Here is a 20,296-nt window from a genome sequence, read left to right on the forward strand (position 1 = left end):
ATGCCCTACGTGAGATCCTCTCGCTCGACCCCTTTCGATGTATTCGGCCACCAGACAGCGCTTTATAGGAGGACGGATATAGGCAGGCGACCGCAATGGACGGCGACCCGGCGGTTGAGCCGCAGCTCGACTCCTTCAGCCTGACCTTCCCCTTGCCCTACCGTGTCGCCTTCATCGTCGTCCTAGGTAAGGACACAACAGGACACTGCCCGCCCCTCCGTCCTGCCAATCGGGAGCCCTGCTAACCATCGTGTCTTCTATCGCAGCCGTCTGGGGCTGGGGCATCAACCTACACCATCTCTACAACCTCAAGATCGATGTGCCCTCGCTCATCCGCTACCCGCAGCGGCCCTCGGCCTCGCATCCCCCCCACCACAGGTCGACCTACCGCCTCGCGACCGTCCTGTCCTCGACCCTCGCCTTCTCCATCGTCACCTTCTGGCTCTTCTCGCACCGCGACCCGAAGCTGGTGGTCTACTACGACTGGATGCCCATGACCTACCTGCTCGTGCTGGCCATGCTCTTCATCCTGCCGCTGCGGCCCCTGGCCCTCTCGCACGGCGGCCGCTCCCGCCTGGTGGCGACGCTGAAGCGCGTGAGCATCGGCGGGCTCGCCCAGGCCAGCGACGGCAAGTTCGGCGACATCCTGCTGGCCGACGTGCTGACCTCGTACGCCAAGGTCATGGGCGACCTGTTCGTCTGCGTCTGCATGATGTTCTTCCACGGCAGCGACGGCAGCGCCACCGACCGGCCCGACCGCAACTGCGGCGGCCGCGTCCTCGTCCCGCTCATCATGGCCCTGCCCTACCTGATCCGGCTGCGCCAGTGCCTCATAGAGTTCGTGCGCGTGCGCTCCGCCCCCTACAAGGAGAGCGCGGGATGGGGCGGCCAGCACCTCGCCAACGCGTGCAAGTACGGCACTGCCTTCCCCGTGCTGCTCTTCAGTGCGCTGCAGCGCAACCTGCCCGACGACGCCCCCGCCACCAGCAAGACTGGGCTGTACCGCGCCTGGGTCGCCGCCTGCCTGGTCAACAGCCTGTACAGCTTCTACTGGGACGTCGCCAAGGACTGGGACCTGACGCTCTTCTCGCCCCGGCGCGAGCGCAACTCCCCGGACCACGCGTTCGGCCTGCGCCGCAGGCTCATGGTCGGCCCGCGCTCTACTACCTCGTCATCGCCGTCGACCTCATGCTGCGGTGCACGTGGAGCCTCAAGCTCAGCCCGCACCTGGACCACATCGTCGACTTCGAGAGCTCCATCTTCGTCATCGAGTTCCTCGAGGTCTTCCGCCGCTGGGTCTGGATCTTCTTCCGCGTCGAGACCGAGTGGCTGCGCAACAACAGCGTCAACACCGGGCTGGCGGTGGACGACATCCTGCTGGGCGACTACCAGGGCAAGTATGAGGACGATGAGGAATAGGGCTTCTTGTTCCTCATCCTGCCGAGGCTCTGTGAGAATGACAGGCGGCTCGATTTCTACACCATGGGTTACGGTCTTGGATGATTGTGTTTGTGTTTTTTTTTTGTTTTTTTTATCTCCATAGCATGCTGCAGTGATGATACCACGCTCGAAAGTGAGACCGGGGAGTTCGATGGCGCAAATCATAATTAGAATTGAATTAATACAACATCAAGTCATGTCCGACCTGTCTTTTTCTTCTGCCTAATTCTGAGAACGCCGCCCTATGCCCAGCTAGGTTGATTTCGCTGCCGCGCACAAACAAAGCATACCAGGAATCTCGAAAGTCAATTCCCCGTCATTGAGTTCAGAACCCTTTTTCTATCTTGAAGAACGCCAAGTCATGAACCCATACTCATATTGCCTCCGCCGGCACGAGTAAAGCAGAAACGAATGCGGGGTATCGTAGTTTTTGCTTCTCTTTGTTTCTCTCTCTCTTTATCTCTTCCCTTCTTACAGCTGGTAAAATGTGTCGCCACGGGCAGCCGATCACAGGAACCACGTCAGCCAGGGCCGGTTCGGGCTGTTGGGCTGCTTGAGCTTGTTGCCGCAGTAGCCCGGGAAGTTGATGGGCTTGCTCGCGTCGCAGGTGCACCGGCAGCCGACGCCCCCGTCCTGCTCGTCCGAATAGAGGGCGTCGCCCAGCGCGACCGAGCCCTCGAGCTGCAGTCCCGGCGCGTTGGCGGGGCACTGCTGGTAGCTGCCGTGGCGGTAGGCAAAGTCGGAGAAGTGGTGCACGCGCTCGGGCCCGACGAGCATGCCGAGCGCGAGGGAGTGGACGGCAGCGTCGCCCCACTGGAGTCTTGTCGTTAGCATGCTTGAGGCGGAGAAGAAAGGTGATGGGTGTGGGGAAAATGCGACATACCCTCTCGTGGTAGAAGCCCTCCTTCTGGTCCAGGTAATTGAACAGGTCCTGGTAGCTCTTGCTCCTGAAGAAGTCCAGGTCTGCAATCTCAAAGTTGCTCCAGTAGTGGCACATGCTCCATACGTCGCCGAGCTTGTCGTGATGCGGCAGCCAGCTTAGCCACCTCCGGAACGGATAGGGCAGCCAGGACGCCGACATCATGGCCTTCCACAGGCTGGTGGTCGGGATCAGGTTGGCTTCCTTCCAGTCCGCCATGTGCCGGAAGAGGCTCGGGCAGGTGTTGCCCTCCTCCCACAGGCTCATTGTCCAGCCGTACACCTGCTTGTGCTTGGCCATTTTTACAAAAGGGTCGTAGGTGATCGAGCACGAGAATTCGACGTCGGGTTCCAGCCGCCAGTACCACTTGTATCGTCGCAGGGCTTCTAGGGTATAGAATTTACTGTAGGGGCGCATATGCTGTCAGTCACACAAGGATTACCAAATCAATTGGGGTTGCATGCAAGCTCTCTTGGGCCCACGAACGTACCCTGAAAAGAAACGGCACATGTGGTGATACCCTTCTCTACCGCCATAGTGTACGCCCCTCTCCCCCTGCTCAAATATGCTCTGCTGCGCCGCAGCCTTGTCGATCCACGAAGGGTAGTTCCACTCCCTGTCCGGGATGACCTCGAACCTCGCCTCGCCGCTGACGGTCTGGTTCATGATGCGCACGAACTCGGGGTCCCAAGGCTTGTCGTTGAGGAAGACATAGGGGTAGTGGAACCAGCGGTTGAACTTGGCCTCAACGGAGTCGACGGTGCGCTTCGCGGCATCTATCTCCGAATTCTGGGCCAGCATGACCAGGGCGGCATTCTCGCGTCTTCCCTTGACGTCCGGCTCGCGACAGCCTGTCTGGAAGGGAGGGTCGAGGTCGTGCGAGGGGCGCGGGATGTCGAAGGTGCGCCAGTGGAGGAAGGCCTCGATGTAGAGGGGTATCAGGATCGAGGCGAGGATGATGATGAAGCGCCGCGAGGGGCGGGGCAGGGACTGGAACATGTTCACGGCGTGATTCCTATGTGGCTTGTGAGGTCGTTGGAGGGTATCGCATTCTCGTCGCCTGACCTCTCTGCTGTTGGTGAGATGAGGTGTGGTGCCGAGCGTTCCGTTCGCCTCTGCCCTGCTCTGTCCGAACCTGGAGTGGACGGAGGTGACAGAGCTCCCTCGGGGGGTCAGGAGGGCGCGAGTGAAGTAGGCGAGGGGATGGAGGCGACGGTCACGGACTCGAGTGACGTGAGATGGACCGACCAGTGCGGACTGGAGTGGAAGAGACGGGACGGGACGAAACTGGCGAGGCAAGCAGACGGAGGCAAGGAGACGCGAGGTGGTTGCTGGATCGTGGATCCAGGTTTGAAACCACCACGAACAAACAAAGAAAAGGCGCCACTGGTCGCTTCACAGGTGTAGATGGTCTACTAAGCAGCAGATACAGATGGGAGAGGTAATAAATCTGCCATATCCACTCGGATCTCTTGGGCAGGACAGACGTCGGCCAAGCCCCAGGAAGGAAACTCTGGGGACCATGCTGGGATAAAGCTGTCCATGATCGGTCTGAGCCTCTGCGGAGACTCGCGTCCGCCCAGCATCCACCTTCGAGATGAGGGAGAGCCAGTCCCAGTGACGCAAGCAGCAGCAGGACCCCATAGCCGCCAGCGCAGAACAGGACTGGACAGGACAAAGGGTTCGGACTGGGCTCTGCCAGGCTTGCCCGAGCCCGACCAATGTGTCCTGTGTGGTGCCTGTGTGGTGCCTGTGTGGTGCCTGTGTGGTGCCTGTGTGTCTCGCCGTCGGTTGGTGCGTGCGGACAAATTAGTATGGGCCAGGCTGGGGCGCGGGCCAAGGAGGATTGGGAAGTCAAGCGGTGCCAATCCCATGCGGCTCCACTCTCACGAGGAGGATCATCTGGATGGCTGGCTGTGTCTTAGCTGTCGCATTCCTCACCCGCGGAAAAGACGACCCAACGCAACCACCACGACCAACAGGCAGCAGTAGGAGCACCGCATGCCCGTCTCCCATCATCGGATTAGTTCACTAGAGCTGTTTCGCCGTCGTTGCTGGTGCTGCGCTGCCTTTGAACGGTCTGCACCAGCACTGCACCAGCACACACCGAGTCGGCTGGCCCCGTGCCCCGTCGCCTCGACTTGACTGGTTGCGTGTTTCATCGGGACAGGAGTAGCAATGCGAGGCAGGCAGAGCACAGCGAGAGCGCTGCTCTTCCCCGGACCAGGAATAGCAGAGACCACGACTCTCGCCTGGGCTGGGGGCTGTTGTCAGCCGATCGTCGGTGGTGTGTATGTGTGTGTGTGTGGTGGTGGTAAATTCTGACGGGTGGGAGGCGGTGAGATGCAAGGACTTGGAACCTTCTCCCCCTCAGCATTTCTATGATTGTCAACGACGCGACCGAAAGCGGGGCCTGATGAGGGCGATCGGTCAGACTCTCAATGCTGCACCTTGCACAGCGCGCACATGCTCTCGCTCTCACGCACACAATACCTGAGATCACTTCTGTTGCGGGCTGAGGAGTTGGGGTGAACCACCACAACCCCCCCCCCCCTTTTGCTGCTTGGCCCAGCAGTTCAGATGGAAATAAGCCCGCCTGTTTTTCCTTCTTCCAATCTGAGGCGGCATTGCCAAGCTGCGACATGCTGCGACATGCTCCCGTTCGAGCTAGACGAGCTCTGCAGGCCAAATGACCCAGCAAACATCGCGACGTCGGCCAGCACCCGCAGGCTTATTTCCATGGGTAATCGGGATCCAAGTCACCCACCCGCTGCCGATCGTCATGTGCGTGAGCCACGGCAACACAGACATGCGCCTTGTGCAGCCTGGGCTGGCCGAACATCCCTGGAACAACCCTTCCAGAAGGATATTGTCAATCAACCATCCCCAGGTAACACTACTGCCGTTCCGGAGCCCGGGGCCCTGCAGCATCTCGCTCCGTCTCTTGGCGAGCGCGGGATGGACGTGAAACCCCCGACGCCGGTCGCCTTGACTGATGCACAATGCCGGCATTACCGTGGCATCCTCGCCTGGGTAGTGAGCACATCGTCAACTCCAGCCGCAGTATACTACTGGTGCTGGCTGTCTACTGGAGCTGTGCCATTGAGGCGAGGCGCTAAGAATTCCAGTAGGATTCAATCCATGAGAAGCATTTCTTCCCAGGTGGCTTTACTGACTTCTCAGATCCACGGACCAGGTCCCTCCACGTCGTTGACCTCCTGCGGCAGATCCTCATACCTTCTCCCCCGCCCGTAGAAAGGCGTCAAGGGGCATCGCGGCAAGTGCCCACACAATGACAACCCGCCCAGATCTTTATCTGGGGCAGCTTGGTGGGCTTGCTGTCCACTCTTGACCAAGTTTTGCAACGACGTACAACAAAAAGCTGCCTCGCAGTCAACAGACCAGACCGACAACCTCGGGCTGAATGATGCTGCGCCGAAGGATTCAAAACTGCAATTGATCTGTTTTTACGCGGCGACATGTCGAGGCTGCGCTTTTTGGCCCCCTTGAGCACACACGCCTCTCTTTCAGCCGCCACAGTATGGGCTGAAGGGGCAAAGATCTGCACATACGTCAAAGACGTCTGCTTAGGGCTCCTTAAACGTCCTCCACGGCCCGATGTGGCAGCGTCTAGTGCCCGACATCATTGGACTTGAATGCCAGGAATACAGCATGGCTCTGCGCTAAGCATGCGGTAGGATCTATTCTCCATCATGCATTTTCTTTGTTCAAAACAAGACGGGAGGGCATCGTCAAGTGACACGGGCTGAAAGCGGCTGGACGGCTGCCCCCTCCCACGCCCGTCTTTGTATGCTGGACCCCAAAGAGAGATCGCACCGCGACCGCAATCAATATAGTCGGTTGGCACCTACAGGTGCGAAGCTCACATCCCCATGCTGCCTTCCGACACCAGCCTGTGAGTTGGTGATACTGGCGAGTGATACTTCCTGAACATGAGTACGGGCCAGCACAATGCTGTAGGTGTTGGTAGGGGCCTAGGACTCGTTATGGACGCCGAATTTACACCACCGAAGCATTCGGCCGACTATGAGGCAAAGCCGCTGCCAGCAGTCCCCCCTCGGACATCCTTCTCCATTCCAGATTTGAAGGCTGCTTTCAAGACATCAAAACGGAACTTGAGCAATAAGCAGCATATTTACGACTGGGGTAGGCAAGGGGATAACATATCACTCACTACGACCGCCCGCAGCGAAACACCACGGAGCCGCTCTCTTCCAGAGAATGATGCGAGCAGCATCCCCACGACGCCATCTAACGAGATACTCTCGCCCCAGCCGAGGCATAGTAGACAGAAGATACTACGTCTGACTGGGAATATCAGCCCCTCCATGAGCTTGGCCTCATTGACGCCATCGCTGCACAACTCACAGCAGAAGATCAAGCAAATCACAGGGTTGGACGTCGGTTCGAGCAGCTCGAGTGAGAGCCAGCCAGATGAGCTGCGGTACCCCTTCCAGGACGAGGTGTCCCCCGTGTCGCCGACTTGGAGCACATACTCCAGGGAGGGTCTAGAAGCGACAATCAGCGAGCCGGACTCGGATGCCTCTGATTACACCTTGCACAGCGATCCCAACGGGGTGACGACACAGCTTACCGCGCGGCCCTCTTTCAGTGCCTCGTCGAGCAGACCAATCTCCGCGGCGCCCGTCTCCCCAACCACGAGATTCCGGCTGAACAGCTTCGCTTTCCGGGAGCCAGACAAGTCCAGCCAGGGGTCGTCACTGACAGACTTCAAAGCCCATTACCGCCAAAACAGTAACACAGGCTCCTGGGATTCGTCCAGGAAGAGCTCGGCCACTGTCGTCCCGCACTACACCAGTGGTAGCGATACATTCAAGTCCAGTCCGCGCGCCTCGGAATCCACGACCAGTATTGTAGATACAGGCCCACCGTCCCCCTCATTCAAGCAGCGCAGCCTCGTATGGGATACCAGCCCCACCGAGCACCTTACGTCCAGTGGGCAGGACGACCCCTCACCAACCTCGTCCCCACCGCCTTCCTCCTCGTCGACCTCGGTCAACCACAAGCCGGGGAGTTTCTCGGATCGCCGCGCGTCCAGCAGGGGCCGCGTGCCAACGCCGCTGGAGCCGACCGGGGAGCAGCCCCTTAAACCCGGGAGGTTCGCACAACCCCAGCGGACGCCGTACCCGCCGCCGCCCCCGCCGCCGAGTGCGTCGACGACGAGGAGCGCCTTCGACACCGACTCGGACGACGGCAAGCGCACCTCGTTCCTGGCCAAGGTGTTTGGCGGCAACAACGGCGGTGGGGGCAGCGGGAACGGCAGCAAGCGGCAGTCGCGCGGGCCCACGCCGTCGTCGTCGCCCTCCCCCTTCGGCGAGCAGGGCTTCCTGCCTGGCGGCCCCAAGGCCACGCCCCCTCCGCCCCTGCCCCCGCCGCCGGTCCCGGAGTTCCCACGCTGGTCCCAGGGCCCGGACGCGCTGCGGTCACCGACAGAGACATCTGATTCCGCGGGTGTGGGGGCGGGCAGGCCGCCGTCGGCCGGCACGGGGCTGTTCCAGCGGGCGAGGCAGAGCGTGGGATTTAGGAGTAAATCTCATAAGCGGAGAGATACGCTGAAAGGGAAGATCAGGGTTGTTGAGACGTAGGATTCTGACCGGGGTCGAGTTGGGTTGCGCTGTGCGTATTTGGGTGGGCTTGTACGATTAGGCGGTGGATAAAATCGTAATTTTGCGTAACACTAAGAAAATTATCAAGAGAAAAGTCACTGCAGAAGCAATTCTCATATCCTCATGTTGGCTCTATCCGGACAGAGTCACATATTATCATGGTCGCATTAGTGCTACAAACTTCATGTCCTGGGTTCATCATGATGATTGTGAGATTGCATTCCTAGTCGACCGCTCACTTCCAACTTTGCGAACAGTGTTTTACCAAGAATATTTGCCAGCCAGACTCGAGCAAAGGTATCGATACAATGATAGCAGTTGCTTCAATAGCAAGAGCTTCAGACGTACGCGACCCAACGAAACGACGCTGAACAGCCGTTGTCCAACCATCCCTGGCACTGGGCCGGGGCAGTCTGACCGGCAACAACCGGGACTTGGGGCAAGAAAGAGTCATGCTCGGGAAAAGAGGGAGACTCTTTTTGTCTTTAACGATCTGTACGGTCAACGCATATTGTGCCGTCCCGTATCGATCCCGTGCCTCAACTATTCGATGAAAGTGTGTGGCACCTATCCGAGTCATGGGCTCAGTCATGGGCTCCTTCAGAGTCGTGTCCCTACTACTAGGCACTGACAGTTCGTTTCTGACCTCCTAGGTCCCATCAGCTGGATGGTTCATAGCTTATCTCTGTCGAGTGTCTTGAATCATTGTCTATGGCAATCATTTTACGATTCGACCAATGTTGATGAAGTATGTTTAGATTCAACCGATCTCATCACTCGCGCGGACCGTCGAGCTTGGGTTGTTTGGCCATACCGTCTTTGCGACATGATGGAGACATGCTTCAAGGAACTTTTGTATGAATAATACAGTGAAAGGAAGGAAGTGAATATCAGGGCGACTGTACCACATGATAGGTGACATCCAAAACTGGCTCATGCGAATTGCTCGTTGAAACAGGACGCCACTGATAGCGAGTGAGTGATACTAGCCAAGTGTGGAGATGGGGGGGGGGGGGAGACACCCTGCATCGCGTAAGTATGACCCAACTGTTCGGAGACAATGTTGCATATTTCCAGTGTTGCAAGGCTGTATATACATGTCAGGGCCATGCTCTAGAGTGGCGAAGTGGTTGGACATGTATCACTCGTTTCATGTCGTTGCACCCGCGAAATAAATAACCTCACTTATTATAGCACTCTTGTCAAGACGGGTATCCCGACACGTCATGGCTTCCCCTAGCAATGCCAGTCTGGCTGGCGGCTTCTTTAGCCTCGACGGAGGAATGAGGCGGCGGGGTTCTGTGGCTGACAGCTCAATGGACTGGCCCAATTGTCCAAGGATGAGCCCTCAAGCGCCGCAAAAGCAACCAGACGCGCCTGGCGAATGTTGAATGGGGGAAGAGGACAGAAATTACCAGTTTCATGCCTTACACACAAGACCGCATCACCCTCAACCGCCGTCCCCTCCCGGAGAACGGATCTTGGGTCAATGCCGGGCTCAGAGCCGAGCAGGCGACCCACTGCCTGCACGATGGGCAAACCCGCAGAGCGGCACCTGCGTCCCCCCCCCCCCACACCCAAGCAGCAGGAACAGGAGGGAGGGCAGGGTCCACAGCCCGCTTCAACCCGCCGTCCGACCTTCTACCACCATCCTCCTACCTGCCAGTCAGCCCGCCGGCCTACCCGCCTTCCTGCCTATACATGCGCGACCCGAGAACCTTGATGCGATTCTCTTGTGCTTCATTCCCGGTACTCGACCCCGCTGACGTCCAGGTGCTCTCTTCTGTTGCCAGCCTGGCCTGCGCCTCTTCTCTGGCCCGGCGATCAGACCGTCTCTGTCGTCCCCGTCAATGAGCTCGAATCTTTGCTGGACCCCCTTCCCCGCGGCCCATGTCGCTGTGTAGCACTGCGCTGCATTGCACTGCATCGGGAGTCCCCTTTTGTACATATACACAACACATGAGAGACCTTGGCTCAGGTTACATCACCGTCGACCCTCGCGTTCCGCTGTCGCCACGAAGCCACCGACGCCCGGTCCCACGGCCCAGTTCCGAGTCTGCCGCCATCCCGCGATCCCGCGCAGCAATCCCTTCCGCGCCCCGACGACCCTGACCTGATCGGCACGAAACAAAGCCACATCCAGGCCTCTGCTGCACCTCGCCGGCTGCACCGAGTGCACCACTCCTGACATGCCGGAGAAGCCCTTAACGGTCGCTGCCTATGCGGCCGGGGCGTCTCTGGCCGCCGCAACCCTCATCTATGTCTTTGCGCCAACCTACTTCCTCGACGGCGATGCCGCCGGTTCCAGCTCCAGCAACTTCCTGACCGGTGGCGGCCGGAAGAAGGGCGTCATTGTCGGCCTGGCCAACCCGGCCAATGACTGCTTCATCAATTCCATACTACAGGCCATCGCCGGCCTCGGCGACCTGCGCGTCTACTTGATCCGGGAGATGCACCGCCGCATCATTGACGACGGCTGGATATACACGCAGGCTGTTCCGAAGGACTTCAAGGAGTATGCCAACGGGGACAACGAACACATCAAGTCGGAGCCAGATTGGAAGATCGAGGGCCAACAAAGGGGCCTCGTCACGCAGGGCCTGAAAGAGATGCTTGACCAGTTGAATGAGAGGCCCATCTATAGGAAGACCATTACCGCGGCACCACTCGTCAAGTGCCTGGAGAATGCGTTCCGTCAGCGCATTAGCAGGCAGCAACAGGATGCGCAGGAGTTCCTACAGGTCCTTTCCGAGAGGTTATGCGACGAATACCACGCCGGTCACAGGGCAAGGCGCTACGCCAGGTGGAAGGTCGGGCTGGAGAGCTCAAGTGGTCCACCCAGCGACATAAACGGCGATGTTTTCAAACAGAGGCTCTTCGAGCTAGCAGACCAGGAGACGATCGAGTACGGCCGCGGGCCAGGTACACTTCCGTCCACGCAAAGCAAAGTCGCCTTCAACCCACCGGACGATGACGATGAGGAGGGCTTCCCAATGGAAGGGAAAACCGAGTCCCAGATCGAGTGCTTGAGCTGCGGCTTCAAGCCGAGGCCGACCGAGTCCAGGTTCTGCACGCTTACGCTGAGCGTCCCGCTCGACGCAGCTTCGACAACGTTGAACACCTGCTTTGACGGCATGTTCAAGACCGAGTACATAGAAGACTACAAGTGCGAAAAGTGCAGGCTAGTACACGCCCAGGAGGTATTCAGGGCCGAGATGCAGAAATCAAGGTCCGCAGATTTCAGGAGACAGGCCCAGGAAGCGCTGGACAAACTACAACACGCAATAAACACGAATCCAGAACATGCGCCCGAGGACATCGTCTTGCCGGACAGTAAGCATGCGCCGAGACGCAAGATCGCCAGGCATACTCGGGTAACGGTTTTCCCCAAGATCCTGGCCATCCACCTCAACCGTTCCATCTACGCCAGGCAGACATCATTAAAGAACTCAGTGAAGGTCGCTTTCCCGGAACGGTTACCGCTCGGTGGTCTTCTGCTTCGCAGAAAGTACAAGCTGCTGGGTCTTGTTACTCACAAAGGCAGCCATCACAGTGGTCACTACGAATCTTTCAGGAGGCAAAACGTTCCCGCTCCGTACTCTACCCCAAACACTTTCCAAGCTTCGGGTATCTACAGCAAGACTGCTAGTCCCATGTCGACGCCTCAGATGCATCCCACGAAGCGGTTTTCGGAGGACGGAACACCAATGACTAGCACCCCTGACCTCCCGTCCCCAGCCTCAGGCTCCCCGTCACTAGACTACGCCAACACGACCCGCCGGAGCTCCCCGAGTCTGAACGGCAACGGCAAGGCATCTTTTAAACTGGGGCCCACGTCCGCGCCAAGGGAGAAAGACCCCGAGACGAGCAGCCTGAGGTCGATAGCCGCGTCGGCCAAGTCAACGATGTCAAAGATCTCGCCGTCAAGGAACGGAAGCGGCAGCGGCGCCAGCAGGGCGGGGACGCCGACGTCAAATGGGGCCGCCACAGCATCCACGCACACGGCCAAGCCAGCCAAGAAGAAGCAGCAAGACCGCTGGTGGCGCATCAGCGATGAGAAGATCAAGGAGGCCAGCACGCGCGAGGTTCTCGGCATGCAGCGCGAGGTGTACCTCCTGTTCTACGAAATCGAGCGGGACGGCCTGTAGGACGGCCGCACCGACCCTGGGAGCGAGGGGGGCACGCTCGGCTCCTCCCTGTACCTCAGGGGCGAAATCTACTACGGCAGCAGCAGCAGCGACGACGACGATGAGGGCTCGTCGGGTCTGCTCCGGGGGTGCCTGCCCTGCGGCCGGGTGAGGGAGCGGCTGCGCGGCGCCGCGGCCGCCCTGAGGCAGCGTCGGATCTCGTGGTCTTCCGCTCGGGACCATCGGTATCGCCAGTTGCATGAGGCAGCGTGGTCGTAGATTGTGTGCGAGTGTGTGCGTACCCGCGCGCTGGTGTGTGTCGCTCGCAAATTGCATTGCATCGCATCGTTTTGGACAATTATTTGGGTTTATCCATCGGCATTAGAGCACAGAGAGGAGAGATTTCTATTCGGTCAGCATGGGCTGGGGCTATGGGATCATTGGCGGGCTATTGTCTCTGGCGTATGAGATGGGTGAGAGAAGACGATGGCCCGGGCAGGGCCCTTTCAGCTTGTATAAAAGTATTTTATCAAAAGACCTGTGTAAAAAGAGAAATGGTATAAATCACTTTCACCGGCAGTTGCGTGTTAGTTCTGGTAACACCAGCCAGTCCTGTAGCAAGTCGTACTAACCCATTCCCGTCTGGAGAGTAGATGCTGTACAGCATGTAGGAGTGATTTAACTATTAATAACAAGGTATGTAGACAATTGATAGCGAGGACATACGAGGGAGGCTGCCTGGATTGATCTTCTATCAATTCGCATTTGTGTATCGAATTCAAGAGAACACGAGCCAAATATTTACCGTGGCAGATCTTCGAGCCTGCCTAGGTCAGTGTTATTGTGAGGGGGAACCAAGTCTTCAAAAAGACGGAAACCACAGCAAGAGATCGGTGATATGGTGGTCGGGTAAAATAAGCGAGCGCACTTGATGATGACGGATGTCCAAAATTCATAGCAGAAGAATCCATAGACAAATCATAGTAGAACGCTACAAGTCCTAATGCCTCTCAATCCCAGGCAAGAAATCAATCCATATTCAACCTTGTCACAGTGCTGTACTTCCATGTCAGCCAAATTGCCAGCTGAGGGGATGAAGCCATCTGTGAATTGCTTGGTTCCTATAATCTCAAGATTTATACACTTTCCTACCTCCGTTCAGGCGGGAGGATTTCTGCTCAGCGGCCTTTCTTCCCGTTAAGAGAAGTCCACAGTTGACATTCGGTCCGTTGAAGACAGTAAACATGAGCAACTCCTCGACAACAGTCAGAGCATCCGAGACGAGCTTGAAGGGGCTTCTCTTCTATGAGTGTTGAGTGCACGCTGCAGGGACCCACAATTCTTATTCTCTCTTTTTTTTCTCTTTCTTTTCCTTCTTTCTTATCACAGTCTCCCCCCCCTCCCCGTCCAATGTATAATCAATTGATGATGTCACACTTTCCAGGTGCTAACATGCACTTCGACACCGCAATTGGTCTCATCTCATTCCGCTGTCTTCCAAACATTGACAGGCTTACCCGCCTAGTTATTTGGGCGTTTCATCGCTGTACTGACCGTGGACACAACCTTCTGGCAGCCCTCGGACACTGCCCGTGTCCATGCAGGTCGCCCTACCAGATCAAATACTAAGCAGGCAAGAAGCAAGCCGAATGGCCAACTAGGCGACCCACTCGCTCTATGCACATGCCGTTTTGGGATAGCAGCCAGCCGCTGAGTGGGTCTTGGCAGCGTTAACCCATGTTGCTATGATTGCCGGATCACAGAATCTTCCGGGTTGATATCCATACCAACTACATAGCCTGACTTCGCCCAACTCTGAAGCATGATTGGGTGCTTGGGTCATTTTGTTAATAGTCTCACCTATTCATTGCCTCGATAGTCCGCATCTAGAGCACATTGAGCTAAAGATGTCTCCTGCCCCAGACAACGGACAGCCGCGGCAGGCCGACAGAACAGACGCTCATGCAACGCTCTGGCGCCCCATCACGCTCATCTGGGCCATGCTGTTCTTCCAGGCCTTCGGGGTGATGGTCTCGATCGCGCCACAGACGCGCCTCTTCGAAGATGTCGCCTGCCGGCGCTATTTCGGCGGCGGTGACCTGGATGAAGAGTCCTGCAAGGACCCTGCCGTCCAGGACATGGTCAACGAGCTGTTTGGGTGGCAGCTGTTCTTCGATGGCATACCGGGCCTCGTCATGGCCCTGTACTACGGCGCGATGGCGGACGAGAAGGGGCGGAAGCCCGTTCTGACGTTGTCGCTGGTGGGCCAGGGGCTTGGTGCTGCGTGGATCCTTTTGATATGTATGTGTGACCAGACTGACTATTGTCTATCGATGTGTGCCTTGGCAACTTACTTCACAACGGTTCTTGTCTTGATCTGATCCACCTAATTCTCACGGCTAATTGTACCTCTAGGCTGGATGCAGATTGATCCGCGATGGACCTGGCTCTCCTCGGCCTTCTACTTCATCGGAGGCGGCGGCACAGTTTTCAATGCGGCAGCCATGATGATCCTTACAGATGCGTCACTCGAGTCTTTCCGGTAGGGCTACTGTTGTGTCTAATCCGTATGCTCTAGCAGGTGCTGATTTGTGTATTTGCCACAGTTCCAAGGCATTCTTCTACGCCCAAGGTGTGACGATCGTCGGAGAAATGCTCGCCCCGCCACTGGGTGCCTATTTGATGCGCACGAGTCTCTGGGTTCCCATCATCATCGGATTCGTATGCCTGCTCCTCGCTGTGGCTCTCACTGTGGTGATGCCAGAGACTCGGTTCACGGCGCTTGCCAGATACGCTCCAGATGATGAACAAGTGCATCACGTCCCTGGGCCATCAGAATCTGAAGAGATTTCAGAGTCTCAGGGCAGCGAAGGCGAGACTGATATCAAGAGCCGTTTCGAGGCGGCTGTCGGGCACACCATTTCGACAGTAGGCTTTGTCCTCACCCATCGAAACTTGGTGCTCCTTATGGCTTGCTTCTTCTCGACCGACTTTGCACAACAGTCGCTTGCGATCTTGTTACGTTATGTCTCAGCGCGGTATTCTATTCCGCTCGCTAAGGTATTTACCTCCTTTTCGCCTTTTCCAACCTTTTTGCCCATTGTGTTAAAGGAAGAGTCGCATGTATGACTCCATCTTGTAACGATGGTGATACTAACTCGAGTGTCTGTCGATTTCTAGGCCAGCTACCTGTTCTCCTTCCAGGCGTTCGGACAGATGCTGGCATATGGCACCGTTCTTCCCCTCCTTGACACCACACTGATCAGCCGGTTCGGACTCCTACCTCGCATCAAGGATCTTTACCTGTCCCGACTAAGTGTCATGCTCCTGGCTATATCTTTCGCTATTTTGGCCGTCGCGCCAAGGTTCGACTTTGTCTTCATCGGTATGTCCACGTCTATTGATCGAAAGTGGTCGTGGTTGTCAACGGGTGTATCTAACACGCCTTTACAGGTATTGCAGTTTACACATTCGGAACAGGTTTCCAATCGTTCGCGCGGTCCCTCGTCAGCTCCCTTGTCGACGCGGACATGATAGGTACAGTATTCACCGCGCTGGCAATCATGGACACCATGGCGGTCCTATTGGGTGGCCCTGTGAATGCGGCCGTTCTCAAGTGGAGTATGAGACTGGAGGGTGTTGGGAAAGGATTGCCCTATCTGTTGGCACTTGTCCTCTCTGGTCTCACAGCAATTGTGCTGGCTCAAGTGCGCATTCAAACCCCAACGTCCGAGGACGGACTGGTGGATGAAGCACAGAGATTGTTATCAAATGATGAGGACGATAACGACAGAGGACCTTAGAGGCAGCATCGAGTCTATGCTGCGTTAGTGAAACGTGGTTTCAAACCAATGGGTAAGGAATTATGAAGCGGCCATGCCAGCTCATCTATCGTCTCTGGTCTGGAAACGACGTTTGATGAACTCCGCGCAAAATCAAAATTGAGTAGCTGCGTTCGTGGACATCGCCTCATGGAGCCAGACCAGGCTCTCTATGAAATCGTCTCAAGACGCCGACTTTTGACCCGCATCTAACACTCGGGGTCGTGGTACTATGACACTCGTCCATGCAATTCATCCCTTTATCATACAGCCACGAGGACCTCCATCATGATATCCGGCAACATTCCTCTCCGACTCCGAACCAGAACTCCGAACCAGACCAAAAAGGATTTTCAAGAACCCACGCCGGAGGAAGTGCCACCGTGGGAGATAACCTCGTGCGATCCCACTACTGGGAGCCCTCATCACCACTTCCACTTCCACCTACACCTCCACTGCCACCGCCGCCTTCTCGGCCCTTCTTCTCCACCAGCTCAGCAGCGTGCCTCTCCTCCTCCTGGCGCTTCCGGTCAAACTCCTCCTGGCGCCGCCTGATCACAACATCATTAGCCATGCACAGGGCGCCCGTGGCGCCGATCAGGCCGCGCCCGCCCCCCTGCAGCGTGTTCGCAGCAGCCGCCATGTCGAGGGCAGCCCGCTCTCCCCCCTCGAGCTGCTCGCGCGCAATGTCCCCATTGTTGAGCAGCTCTTGCAGCCTCTCCTCCGTGGTGTCGGGCTCCGGCTGGCCCGGGTCCAGTTCTGCCGAGAGCGTCGAGTCTATCGACGACACCTGCGAGTGGGCGCGCTTCCGGCCCCTGCTCGGCGGCTGGCCTGAGGGGGGGCATCCAGGGCGGGCCGTATCTAGGCCTGTTCCTGTGGCATCGTCGTCGTCGTCGTCGTCGTTATCGTCATCATCGTAGTCGTCCTCGTCGTACTCGCGGATCTGTTTTGCGCGCACCGGCTGGGACTGGGCCCAGCGGGCTACTGTCTCGTCGTAGTGGTTGGGCCGGCCCGCGTACAGGTCGCGGGCGAACGCGGGGATTCCGAAGGGGCGCTGCGCGTGCTCTACCACAGTTGGAGCGATGCAAGTTTCTCTGTGCTGCACTTGGCCTGACTGGCTGGTGGTGTCGGGCTCTGGAGCGGACGGCCGCGGGGCAGGAGTCGGAGCCGGAGCCGGAGCCAAGACTGGCAGCCGGGTTTGCTGAAATCCTGAGACAGCGATGGGAGAAGTAGTGATGGGAGGAGCAGTGACGGGAGGAGCAGTGATGGGAGGAAGAGTGATAGGGGGAGCCGTGACGTGAGGAGCAAAAACGATGGGAGGCAGAGTGAAGGGAGGACCGGTACTGGGAGGGGCTCCACTGACAGCGCCGCCCTTCGAGATGGGACGAACGGCTTGCTGTTGCGACTGCTGCTCCTCACGCCGCTCCTGTCTCTGCTCATCTTGCTTTTGCGCCTGTTGCGGCGTCTGGCTCGCCTGATCTACCTCTGGCTGTACCCTGCGTTGTTGCCCCTCCTGCGACTGCCATTGCTGGGCCACGGGCTGTGTGTTCTGCTGTATGGCTTGCTGCTGCGATCGCTCCCACATCTGCTGGAGCGCTTGCTGTGCCTGCTGGCGTTCCCACGCCTGCCGGGCCTGCTCTTGCTCCCATGCTTGCCGGGCTTGTTCTTGCTCCCATGCCTGCTGCTGCTGTTGCTGCTGCTGAATGGTCAAAGAGTTAACGGGCTGCTCAGTGTGCCCTTGAGACGTTGGCTCACGAGCTCGAGCCTCTCGAGCAGGCGCGGCAAAATTAGGAGCCTCTCCACCTGCTGCTGGCACGCGCTCCTGTCCACGAGGTTGCGGCTGCCTCTCGTGGGGTGATTGGGCGTGAGAGAAAGAACCTCCGCCGTAGGGTTGGCCGAAAGCATGACCGGAAGCGTGGCCAGGGCCTGAGACAGGTTGGCCGGTGGGCATGTTGCCGCGCGAGACGTATCCTCTGTCATTGTACATAGGCTGCGGCTGAGAGGGGGGTTGGTGGAAACCCGGGCCAGGAAAGCCCGGAGGCGTGGGAGCTGCTGTGTACTCCGGGGGCCCACCTCCATAGTAGCCCCCAAAGTTATTGGGAACCGGGTGACCGCCGTAAGGATATGGCTGACCAGGTGGTGTATGGAGACGGGGATCGCCTCGCGGAGGCAGGCCAGGATTGACAGAGAAATGGTGACCGTATATTGGTCCGGAGGGCATGGCCAGTCCTCCTCCATAGCCAGGGTGCTGGACGTGCTGACCGTGCTGGCCAGGACCAGCAGATGGGGCACCATACGGCATAGCATGGGCCGGCAGCGATGGAGCGTACCCAGGTGGCGATGAGGCATAGCCAGGAGGATAGCCAGGAGGCGCCGAGACGTACTGAAATTGGCCGTGGCCGACGTGCTCATGATGACTGGCAGGTATGTTGAAGCCATTGCCGGGGAAAGCACCCATAGGTTGCTGGGTTCTCGGGTCCTGAGAGGCCTGGAAATGAGGCGCAGATTCATGGTGACGTCCGATGTGACGAGCTTCATGTCGCAGACGCCGCTCAGCCCGGCGGGCCTCGAGTCGCTGCTCCTTCGAAGGCCGGTCGTGAGAGAGGGGCTTACTGGCGGCTGTTTCCCTGTGGTGCGCCGCACGTCGACCCTTGGGGGGTTTGGCCCAATTCAGTTTAATGATGGCCTTCTGCTGCATCCGGTGCCTCTCGTCATTATCCAGCTTTCCGCTTTCGACGCACTTGCGGCAAAAATGCACGTTGCAGTCCTGGCATTCTTGAACACCATCAACGTTGCCGTCGTTGCAGAAGTCGCACCGCATGGTTCTGATGACGGCCAGCTTGAATCTCGTGTGGGGAGCCATCGTATTCTGCGGGAAAGGAGTTTGCACTGAGAAACGGTAAATGTTAGGAGGGACTCGGAGAGGTTGTGTCTGCTGACGCGCCCCGATATGGCGAGGAGTGCTGACGAGACTCTGCTGGAGTACAAGGCAAACAGTCAGAAGAAAAAGAAGAGAGACGATTTGGTGGTCATTAGGTTTTCAAATAAAGAGAGGCAGAAGGCAGGGTCGTGTGTATGGATTTGTTGTTTCCTGTGCAGTGAGTGGTGCGGTCGTGGGGCAACGGACGAGACTGGTGAATGACCCAAAACCAGGGGCGATTTGGAGTGAACACAGGCTGCAAAGATCACAGATCAGCTGTGGAATCGCAATGAATGGGGACTGGGCACATTTGGTATCAAAGAGGGAGGAGGGAAGATGTTGGCCATATGTGCCTTGGGGTCCACAAGGTCCAAGGACTGGAGTGCTCTTCACTGAGGCTCCACATCATGAGGTAACTCACCAGTATTCACGTTGGGATGCTATGGGACTGGCTTCACTGCAGTCTTGACGAGCAGTTGCTCTGTTCGCTCGAGACACGCGCGTGCTATGAGCTTGTCATGGAAGGGAAACTGCAAGAAACAAATGTAGATGGAAAGGGGAAGAGGAAAGGCTTTTATATCCATCTACAACGACCTTCATCGAAGCCACAGTGACTGGAGAAGAACTGTTATACGCGATCTCATACATTTCACTGTCGATACCTTCCCAGAGCCTCCCAAACCATCTCGTGACTGCCAACTGACAGTTCAGATGAATTCCAGGCCATTTTCCACTCCGGCGTTGAAGAAACAGAACAACCAGTAGTGAATCAAGACAAACAAATCTGATTCGGGTCGGATGAACCCCCAGGCCCAAACAGCCACTCTTTTGTGGAATGGTTTCCGTTCTCATTTCAACCCATTTCCCGGTGCAGAATCACCACTACAAGGATACATCAATCTGATAGGTCAAGTCTTATATCGAAGCAGCCTCCCTCGGTTGAAGTGATTCGACCAGGAGATATAGATGATCAGATGATTAGACTGGCCGCCCTTGCCGACTTGTGTCGTCTCATGTGTATGAGTTGAGCTTTCCTCCTTATCATTCATATGTAAGATGATGAACAGGAGATGTGAAGAAAACAAAATGAAGGGCGTTTGTTATACGACCAACTTGAGGTTCCTTTGCAATTTTGCAAACCAGACTTCTGCACATGTTAGCTGTGAAAGGATAAGAAAGTTGGTATTCACATTGTCGTGTAGTTGAATAGCAACATGAGATATACTATGTGGAGTCTTCGTTTCGATCCCAATTACTCAATGACTTTGTTTGTTGAAATATTGCATTCAAATCTTGGTTGCAGGCCATTCAATGGTCATTTTGGATGAACCCGGGCAAGTGAAGTCAAGAGATTTTGGGATGGTGATGGGTGGCTCACACACTTGTGTCTCTCATGCCTCATATCAAAATCGGCTGAGCCA

The 20,296-nt window shown here is 57.2% G+C and overlaps 6 protein-coding genes across 6 annotated transcripts; 4 read left to right on the forward strand and 2 right to left on the reverse strand.

Annotated features, from left to right (window-relative positions):
• Window positions 1-95: 95 nt before the first annotated feature.
• INS49_008685 (uncharacterized protein) lies at window positions 96-1,419 on the forward strand (the record flags this gene model as incomplete). Its single annotated transcript, XM_043169424.1, has 3 exons — window positions 96-186; window positions 267-1,170; window positions 1,221-1,419. The coding sequence occupies 3 exons, from the start codon at window positions 96-98 to the stop codon at window positions 1,417-1,419; spliced, it is 1,194 nt and encodes a 397-aa protein (XP_043027104.1).
• A 528-nt stretch (window positions 1,420-1,947) lies between these two features.
• Window positions 1,948-3,358, reverse strand: INS49_008686 (uncharacterized protein; the record flags this gene model as incomplete). Its single annotated transcript, XM_043169425.1, has 3 exons — window positions 1,948-2,253; window positions 2,324-2,762; window positions 2,850-3,358. The coding sequence occupies 3 exons, from the start codon at window positions 3,356-3,358 to the stop codon at window positions 1,948-1,950; spliced, it is 1,254 nt and encodes a 417-aa protein (XP_043027105.1).
• Window positions 3,359-6,708: 3,350 nt separating this feature from the next.
• On the forward strand, window positions 6,709-7,986 carry INS49_008687 (uncharacterized protein; the record flags this gene model as incomplete). Its single annotated transcript, XM_043169426.1, has 1 exon — window positions 6,709-7,986. The coding sequence occupies one exon, from the start codon at window positions 6,709-6,711 to the stop codon at window positions 7,984-7,986; it is 1,278 nt and encodes a 425-aa protein (XP_043027106.1).
• A 2,210-nt stretch (window positions 7,987-10,196) lies between these two features.
• Window positions 10,197-12,413, forward strand: INS49_008688 (uncharacterized protein; the record flags this gene model as incomplete). The annotated part of the gene is made up of 2 exons (XM_043169427.1): window positions 10,197-12,151; window positions 12,215-12,413. The coding sequence occupies 2 exons, from the start codon at window positions 10,197-10,199 to the stop codon at window positions 12,411-12,413; spliced, it is 2,154 nt and encodes a 717-aa protein (XP_043027107.1).
• A 1,628-nt stretch (window positions 12,414-14,041) lies between these two features.
• Window positions 14,042-15,937, forward strand: INS49_008689 (uncharacterized protein; the record flags this gene model as incomplete). Its single annotated transcript, XM_043169428.1, has 5 exons — window positions 14,042-14,435; window positions 14,550-14,676; window positions 14,741-15,194; window positions 15,315-15,519; window positions 15,588-15,937. The coding sequence occupies 5 exons, from the start codon at window positions 14,042-14,044 to the stop codon at window positions 15,935-15,937; spliced, it is 1,530 nt and encodes a 509-aa protein (XP_043027108.1).
• Window positions 15,938-16,364: 427 nt separating this feature from the next.
• Window positions 16,365-18,818, reverse strand: INS49_008690 (uncharacterized protein; the record flags this gene model as incomplete). Its single annotated transcript, XM_043169429.1, has 1 exon — window positions 16,365-18,818. The coding sequence occupies one exon, from the start codon at window positions 18,816-18,818 to the stop codon at window positions 16,365-16,367; it is 2,454 nt and encodes an 817-aa protein (XP_043027109.1).
• Window positions 18,819-20,296: the final 1,478 nt, after the last annotated feature.

The sequence above is a fragment of the Diaporthe citri genome, assembly GCF_014595645.1.
Source record: "Diaporthe citri strain NFHF-8-4 chromosome Unknown scaffold_3, whole genome shotgun sequence".
Classification (NCBI taxonomy): Eukaryota; Fungi; Ascomycota; class Sordariomycetes; order Diaporthales; family Diaporthaceae; genus Diaporthe; species Diaporthe citri.